At 32.6% G+C, this 8,647-nt stretch overlaps 2 protein-coding genes across 3 annotated transcripts; one reads left to right on the top strand and one right to left on the bottom strand.

Moving 5' to 3' along the window:
- The first annotated feature begins 372 nt into the window (after window positions 1–372).
- On the top strand, window positions 373–4,141 carry LOC130970668 (lysine histidine transporter 2-like). The gene is made up of 7 exons (XM_057896825.1): window positions 373–512; window positions 2,554–2,937; window positions 3,030–3,423; window positions 3,504–3,609; window positions 3,702–3,793; window positions 3,879–3,947; window positions 4,043–4,141. Exons 1-7 carry the CDS (start codon window positions 460–462, stop codon window positions 4,139–4,141), a joined length of 1,197 nt encoding a protein of 398 aa, XP_057752808.1. The 5' UTR covers window positions 373–459.
- Window positions 4,142–4,609: 468 nt separating this feature from the next.
- On the bottom strand, window positions 4,610–7,386 carry LOC130969159 (3-oxoacyl-[acyl-carrier-protein] reductase 4-like). 2 transcript variants are annotated; one of them, XM_057894774.1, is made up of 11 exons: window positions 7,125–7,386; window positions 6,899–7,044; window positions 6,668–6,721; window positions 6,296–6,376; window positions 6,180–6,225; window positions 5,973–6,067; window positions 5,858–5,890; window positions 5,389–5,523; window positions 5,203–5,296; window positions 5,020–5,102; window positions 4,610–4,864 (listed from the first exon to the last, which is right to left on the bottom strand). In XM_057894774.1, the coding sequence occupies exons 1-11, from the start codon at window positions 7,291–7,293 to the stop codon at window positions 4,832–4,834; spliced, it is 969 nt and encodes a 322-aa protein (XP_057750757.1). In that variant the 5' UTR covers window positions 7,294–7,386; the 3' UTR covers window positions 4,610–4,831. The 2 variants fall into 2 exon arrangements, with proteins under 2 accessions (XP_057750757.1, XP_057750756.1); XM_057894773.1 differs by having other exon boundaries at window positions 4,611–4,864; window positions 6,899–7,047.
- Between the last annotated feature and the right edge of the window lie 1,261 nt (window positions 7,387–8,647).

The following is an 8,647-nucleotide window of genomic DNA, read 5'->3' on the forward strand; positions in this document are numbered from 1 at the left end:
TAATCAATACTAATACTTTTTTTTTTTTGGGTCACCTTCAAGAAACTCGGATAAATGTGACCATAACATATCAAAAAGGATCAGAAGTATGATACTTTGATCAAAATGTACGGTAGACCAAGCAATAATAAATAACTGAGAGAGAAAATAGGTGATGGTAGCAAGAAGTAATGCATCTGTTTTTCTATGTTTAGCTTACATTATCCAACTACCAGACATACTTTGCTACGGCAGTTACAGAATAACAGAACTGAAGACCGCGTCTTTTACCCGATTATAAAGATCTGTGTACTTATCCATATTATATATATAGCTTAACTAGTTTAGTTTGAACAAGATTTTGTTTGCAAATTAGAAATGACTAACGATTCAAGAAAGTCTGCCATTGATAATTGGCTTCCTGTCACTGCTTCCAGAAATGCCAAATGGTGGTTCTCTGCTTTTCACAATCTCACCGCCATGGTTGGTGCTGGTGTCCTCAGCCTTCCTTATGCCATGTCAAAGATGGGCTGGTAATAATTATGCCCTAACTATTACTCATTAAGTATGATACCCACTAATTTTTAGTCATTAAGTGTGTATCATATTTAAGTATAAACTCGCATACAGTTTGTTTTCGTGAATGAAAACTGTTAGATAGCAATTTAATCAAACATGTTAAATTATATAAAGATTATTAACTTCGTATGAATATAACTACACACAAGTCTCTACCTATTTATAAAATTACAAATGAAATCTTGACAATGTTACCTTTTATACATGAAAAAAAATGTATATTTGTTCCCAAAATAAATGTCATTAGTTGTTCACTTGTTTAGTTTGAACGTTAACTCCCATGTCTGTGTAGGTGTAGCTAAAACAAAATCGAATAAAAATGTATTTATATGAAAATAATAATTAAATTATTTAACATATTTAATTAAATTATTTAATATAATACGTTTTCATCTAGTTACTATCTTCAGATAGTAATCACCAAAATAAAATAATCGCTTTCTACTTTATAATGTTAAATTTATCAAAGTACTTTAAAAACCAAAGTACTCTTCCTCTCTTGCAATCTTGAATTTGATATAATACCTCCTCCTTATGACTCTAACATAAACAAAGAAAAAGAGAAATGCTAAAAAATCATCAAATTTTATTATTTTTTTGTCATTATTTTTAGTTATTAATTTAGTTTAATAATTCAATAATATATTTTTATTCACATTTTTAAATATTGATGACTAATTGATGGCCAAAAATAATAAATTCTAATATATAAAATTATTTTTATAAAGAAGGGTTAATCACCAAAAATGCCCTTGAATTATTCAAAACGCTGACAAAAATACACCCAAATTTTACTATCGACAAAAATGTCTTCAACAGTAAATATATATTTTCAAAAAATACTTTAGAGATTGAATTTTAATGTAATTTTTTGCAAGCATGATTATAAAAATAATATATTATTATACATAAAAATTGGTAATTTTTTGTTAAGTATATAATTTTTTATAATTATTTTTGTTAATAACCAATAATACTTTTAAAAAATCACAAAATAATATGTACTAAATAAAAAATCACCAAATTTTAAGAATAATAATATCTTATTTTTCTAATTATGCTTGCAAAAAATTTCATCAAAATTCAATCTCTAATGTATTTTTTGAGAAATATATATATTTAATGTTAGTTTTTTTGCAAGATTATCTAACATTAAATATGTATTTCTAAAAAAATATATTAGAGATTGAATTTTGATACAATTTTTTGCAAATATGATTACAAAAATGAGATATTAGTATCCTTAAAATTTAGTAATTTTTCATTGAGTATATATTTTTTTTGTAATTTTTTTGTTAACAACTAATAATACTTTTAAAAATCACAAAAAAAATATATACTTAGAAAAAAATTATCAAATTTTAAGAATAATAATATCTCATATTTTTAATTATTCTTGTAAAAAATTACATCAAAATTCAATCTCTAAGACATTTTTTGAAAATATATATTTACTGTTGGGTATTGTTGTTATGTTTTTAAATTATTTAAAGGTATTTTTGTCGATAGTAAAATTCAGGTGCATTTCTGTCAGCGTTTGAATCATTCGAGGGCGTTTTTGGTGGTTAACCCTATAAAGAATTATCTCAATAATAAAGATTGAAAATAATATAATTGGATAGAATTATTCTTATAAAAACTAAGAAAATTCAGCTGAATCAAACTAATATTACATTATTCTATTTTTTAAAATGATGTTATTATGGATAAAAATTTAAAAAAATTACATAATAAATATCGTGAATAAATAAATCTTTTAAAATTATACAAATTAAATACTTATCTAAACTATGCTAAGTGTACACTAAATTTAGCGATCAAAACTAATTACTAGTATAAAATAAATGTTGCAATATAAATATATATTGAAAATAAATTGAACAACACATATATTTATGCATATATATTTGTAGTTGATTTTAGTGTACAAATAGCATTTTTATATCTTTTTTCATGGGTATAGTTTATCTTCTTAATCTTGGTGTTTGAATTTAGGGGTCCTGGCGTGGTTGCAATGCTATTGTCATGGATCATCACCTTGTTCACACTATGGCAAATGGTTGAGATGCACGAAATGGTTCCCGGCAAGAGATTTGACCGGTACCACGAGTTAGGGCAGTATGCCTTTGGTGAAAAGCTTGGCCTATACATCGTGGTTCCCCAACAGCTACTTGTTGAGGTTGGCACATGCATTGTTTATATGGTCACCGGAGGCAAATCTCTTAAGAAGTTTTATGGCACCGTTTGTCCCACATGCAAAGACATCAGAACCTCCTATTGGATTATGATCTTTGCATCTGTCAACTTTGTACTCTGTCAATGCCCCAGCTTCAACTCTATTTCTGCTGTCTCTCTAGCTGCAGCCATCATGTCTATTGCGTAATTCAAATTCCTTTATATATCATCATTGTTACTCTGCTTAACATAAGACATTTTTACATGAAAATGATTTCAACATTAATACATTACAGCTACTCAACGATTGCTTGGGTGGCTTCACTTATGAAGGGAGTTCAACCAAATGTGGATTATGGCTACAACGCAAAGAGCACAGCAGATGGTGTGTTCAACTTCATGACTGCCTTGGGAGATGTAGCATTCGCCTATGCAGGCCACAATGTAGTTCTGGAAATCCAAGCAACGATGCCTTCAACCGAAGAAGTGCCTTCCAAGAAACCAATGTGGAACGGAGCTATCCTTGCATACATAGGAGTGGCAATCTGCTACTTCCCTGTTGCCTTCATTGGATACTATGTATTTGGAAACTTGGTTGAAGATAACATCCTCATCACTCTTGAGCACCCTATTTGGCTCATTGCTGCTGCTAACATGTTTGTTATTGTCCATGTTGTTGGTGGCTACCAGGTGAGTTTCATTTTTCAGTTCGTTGACTTGTTGTGCTTTTTATTCAATCAGCATTCTCATGTGTTCTATGGAAACAACAGGTATTTTCTATGCCAGTGTTTGATATGATGGAAACCTTATTAGTGAAGCAGTTTAAGTTCCCCCCATGCTTCACACTTCGATTAGTTGCCCGCACTCTATTTGTAGGTATGTGAGGTGATTGCTTATGGACCCTCTTTTTCTTAGCTTGAATTTTGAACTGCTATCTAGATTAAGTACATTTTATCCCACTGTTACAGCATTCACAATGGCAATTGCTATATGCGTCCCATTCTTTGGTTCACTTCTTGGATTTCTTGGAGGATTTGCCTTTGCCCCAACATCATACTTCGTAAGTATATAAGCAAAGCATTTGTTTTTCCTTTTCACATATTATATAATTCCTTTTCTTAGTGTTGCATTCTTCCTACTTGCAGCTGCCTTGCATAATATGGCTTAGAGTTTACAAACCTAAGAGATTTAGCTTGTCTTGGATAGTAAATTGGGTATGTTAACTGACCCCTGTCAATAATCCTTGAACAGTCTCCTCTTAGTTTTAGTAATTACGCTCAGACTTTGACCTGATTTTATTATATTTCAGACATGCATTGTGATTGGGGTACTTTTGATGACAGTATCCCCAATTGGAGCACTGAGAAACATCATCATTTCAATCCATAACTACAAGTTCTTCTCCTGAGCTATTGTTTCAAGGGTAGCACCCTCAATGATTGCTTTGTTCGAATAATCTATTAGTTGATAGCTAGGCAGCTAGCTGTAGATTCTAGTTCAAATCGAGTAGGAACTATTAGAGCATGCTCGGATCTTTTACAATAGGGTGCAAAATCTTTCATGTTTTTTAGGCCTTTAAAAATCAATTTTGTTTAGGATTCTTTACGTATTTTGCCATTCGTCTACACAACACATACAAGAATTCTGTACATAACATGTAGTTTCTTTGAAATTTGCAACCCATCAAGATGAAGAGTTGTCTGTCACAAGTGATTTTTCTATTTTATATGCAGACAACCATATTATTCCCACCAAGAATGCAATAATGGTACGGCATATTATTATTATTATTATTATTATTATTATTATTATTATTATTATTATTATTATTATTGTAGAAGAAGAGAAGATGAGTATTCATATGCATTAGGATGAAGACTCACCAACATGTAGTAAGATGCCAAATTCATCCGAATTAGAAGCCTTTTAATAGCTAAACAAAAATGATAGGATTAAGTCACCAAGTATAACACTGGAGCAAAAATCAGCATACAATGAACTATCACCATATGAAAGAAGTTGAATTTCTGTGGCTATTGCCTATTGGTATGAACTTTACGCGTAGAACTCAAGTTGCTAAAGGAAGCATATTACTGACTTACATCACCATGCCTCCATCAATAGTGAACACCTGCAATAGAGCAGTTCCGGTTTATAACAGCACATACAAGATGAATGGAAAAACATTACATGTAAATAACATAAGTCACATAATCTACTATATATAATGGGATAGGTTATCAGACTAGTTCTATATCTAGAAAAACCGCTAAGGAAATAAAGGACCTGGCCAGTGATGTAACTAGCAGAAGGGTTGAGGGCCAAGAATTCCACAAGTCCAGCAACTTCTTCTGGTTGGCCATATCTCCCTGAATATAAGGTGGAAACAGAATGTTACAAAGCATTATCAACTGTTTTAAACTTTTGCTACATGTGCTTCGGGGCTAAAAATATTTTGGTCATGCTCACCTAATGGAATTGTCTCCAGAATCTTTTTCTCAATGTCTTCGCTTAGCTTGGCAGTCATGTCAGATGCAATAAACCCCGGGGCAACTGCATTAACCTGTGAGGAAATGCCGGTGTTTTCAGTAAAATTCCATCAACCTATATAAAACTACATATTAGACATCAGGCAGAAAATTATTGTAAAATTACAGTGAGGCTTCTGCTAGCATATTCCTTTGCAACTGTTTTTGTCAGGCCAATTACTCCTGCTTTTGCAGCACTATAATTGGCTTGTCCAACATTCCCAACCAAACCAACAACTGATGCAATATTGATTATCCTTCCCTGCAAAATCACCAGTGAGCAGAGATATAAAAGTAGAGTGCTTTAGCAAACGCTAGCTGTAATTTTTCAAATAATAAAGACTGCAGTGGTTGACTGATAAGTGATAACTTTTTCCAAAATACAGCCCCCTACCAATAAAAATTAAAAACAGAAGAAAAAGAAAAGAAAAACACTTCTAGCTATTTTACACAGGAATTTTAGTCAGGACTGATGATTTGATGAGGACAAAGGTCAAGTTGAAGCCCATAGGGCTGTATCCAACAACATTTCTTCCCACCATCAACAAACATATGATATGAAAAGATGTAGGGAGGAGATTGAAGTGTGATGTCACCTTCTTCTTCTTCATCATAATTTTAGCTGCTGCCTGCAAAAAAATAAACCATGTCAGCTCCTCTAAAAGAGAAGTATACTTAATATAACATGTACTCAAATTCTGAACTTAATACCTGGGTGCAAAGAAAAACACCAGTGAGATTTAGATCAATAACCTCCTGCCATTGTGATTTCTTCATCCGCATCAACAAGCCATCTCGAGTAATTCCTAAAACAATGAGATAGTATTTTGAGTATGCAGTTTCATTTCTACTAGATATGAAATTTGAAATTTGTAATTATGGAAAAGAGTCCTAGAACAAGAGATTTATCTAGGTTACCTGCATTATTTACCAACACGTCAACTGTTCCCCAAGTATCAACAGCCTGCATACATTCAAGTTATGAAACAGCCAAGGTAGAATGTAAATCCAATGCTTTATAAATATTTGCTCACAGTTTTAATCATAGACTCCACATCAGCCTCATTGGAAACATCTCCACCAAATGTAAGAGCTTGTCCACCGAATTCCTGGATCTGCAAGTAATGATCAAAGAAATTACTACAGGTCAGTCAGTCAGTATAAACAGGCTGAGGTTGCAGGATACCTCAGTTTCAATATTATTGCTTGTGAATAAATATATCAAAGTAACCGCAGCACAGGATTGTCATCTCTTGTCCCAAGGATCAACTCAGACCATGAACACTATATGTGTTTAACACAAAAAAGATTCATAACATAAACATCAACAACATAAAAACATAGACAGTGCATGGTTTCAAACCGAATTACAAAATTAAACATAAATTTAGATGGAAGCCATGTACCTGCTTGGAAACCTCCTCGGCTTCCTTGGATGACCTTGCATAGTTGACCAGCACCTGTAATAATATAAAAAAAAAAAAAAAAACCAAAATAGCTGAATTGCAGAACTGAGAGAAAGCTATGCCAATATTACATCTATGGAGGCAAGTTTGCTTGTTATATAGATATAAAAAATAAAATGAAATTGTGTACAAGATGAGATTGAGGGAAAAAAACAAATGCGAATGAGTAACCTTGCAACCAGATTTACCCAAGGAGAGAGCAATTGCTCGACCGATGCCTCTGGAAGCTCCGGTGACCACTACAACGGGCGCTTCCGCATTCTGGCTAGCTGGAGTTCCTGCTTCCGCCTCAGTTGCAACCTGAGCTCTTACACCTCCTACTGTATGTGCGCGCCATGTTCATACTAATCAATTTAAGAATGAAAGAAAGTGTTAGGAAGATGATATTGATAAGTACCAGCAGTGGGAGAGGAGGATGTGTTGCAGCGTAGAGAGAGGGGGTTGAGTTTGGTTGCGTGGATTGGAACCCATTGGCGTAGGAGGTGGGTGCGGCAGTGGGCAGCAATTCCAGCTCCGGCGCCGGCAGTGTGGAGGAGGAGGGAGTTTGAACGGGCCAGGGTTGCCATCACAAGACACTCTTTGTTCTGATTTTGATTGTGTGTTTGATTTGGGAGCTCCGACCCCGAGCCTCCGTGTGACTGAGTGAGTGACTGAGTGAGGGAGTGTGTAGCAAATAGTAGCAATTATGATTTATGACAAATAAAAAATAACACCTGGGATGGGTAATTGCGTAATTTTAGATATCATTTGTTTACTATAAATACTAAATTATTTTTAATAAATAAATTTTATTATTTTATGTATATAAATTTTATAAAATAAAAATATAAATATAAATTATATTGATTTAAGAATGTAAATTATAATAAATATAAATATAAAAATATTTTTTATGTAAATATCTATAAATATGAGTGTAAATTATTGTTGGCTGAATATTAATTTAAAAGAGATAATGTCCAAAATGATTTTTGAAATTCTCAACTCAATTTAGATTAACTCTCTATTTTTCTTATTAACTATTAAATATTGAGTCTTTAGTTCGATATCGTGTTTCAATTTTTAAGAAAATGCCTAAAAATTTTATTTTTATTAATTAAAATCATATATCAAAGATCTCCAAGTAATAGTAATCACATAGTTATTACTAATAATAAATGTCATACAAATAAATTTAATATAAAACTCGAATACATTACTTATCCCTTTGGCTAAAATAAAATCCTAATCAATAAAGGTGAGGAAACTCTATGAAAACAACTTAACTTTTAAACAATTCTAACTATTCGTCTGTGGTCTCATACTGAGTCTTCGAACATGTGTCACTAAAAGGGTGGAAGATTTTGGAGTGAGAATAAACCACACGTTTTCAGTAGAGAATGAAAATGCCATAAAAGTCATGAATAAAATGCGAATAGTTAATATACTCAAGGAAACTATAGTTTTATCAAACTTTTTTAAAATACTCTTGATTTTACTTTACCTAATTAATTACCTCTTTCAAAATCACTAAATCCAAAACAAATTTTAAATCTAAGACTAGTCACATTAACCATTTTTCAGCCACATAATTAATTCTGAATCAAAACGTCAATTTCTAATCACATTAATACATTCACAAACTAATAGTTATCATTTCTTCTCCCTAGACCACTACTAGATTGCAGACATCAATGATTGCATGTCAGACTCAGGACCACGTACAACACAAAACATAAAGAGGCAATGGGATAGTGATTCTTACTTTAACAGTCTGGGACATCAATAGTCGTCCAAGCCCTGTCAATGACACTGTGTTTGGCTCCATTAGCAACCTTCTCAGCAACACTGTCAGCACTCCCCTCAAACTTCGCACGATCACCACTGCTTCGATGGAGAGATGCTTTCTCTGCTAGGGTTTTTTTGTAATTGTGAGAGAGG

This window comes from Arachis stenosperma, chromosome 3 (assembly GCF_014773155.1).
Source record: "Arachis stenosperma cultivar V10309 chromosome 3, arast.V10309.gnm1.PFL2, whole genome shotgun sequence".
Taxonomy (NCBI): Eukaryota; Viridiplantae; Streptophyta; class Magnoliopsida; order Fabales; family Fabaceae; genus Arachis; species Arachis stenosperma.

Bases quoted from the DNA above. Each gene is read 5' to 3' on its own strand.
- LOC130970668 (XM_057896825.1), top strand. From the start codon at position 460: ATGGTTGGTGCTGGTGTCCTCAGCCTTCCTTATGCCATGTCAAAGATG. The intron at 513-2,553 runs GTAATAATTATG...GTTTGAATTTAG, and splicing joins GCCATGTCAAAGATGGGCTG to GGGTCCTGGCGTGGTTGCAA. The intron at 3,794-3,878 runs GTAAGTATATAA...TCCTACTTGCAG, and splicing joins TTGCCCCAACATCATACTTC to CTGCCTTGCATAATATGGCT.
- LOC130969159 (XM_057894773.1), bottom strand. From the start codon at position 7,293: ATGGCAACCCTGGCCCGTTCAAACTCCCTCCTCCTCCACACTGCCGGC. The intron at 6,722-6,898 runs GTTACTCATTCG...ATATTATTACAG, and splicing joins TGGGTAAATCTGGTTGCAAG to GTGCTGGTCAACTATGCAAG. The intron at 5,297-5,388 runs GTAATTTTACAA...ATTTCCTCACAG, and splicing joins ATGCTAGCAGAAGCCTCACT to GTTAATGCAGTTGCCCCGGG.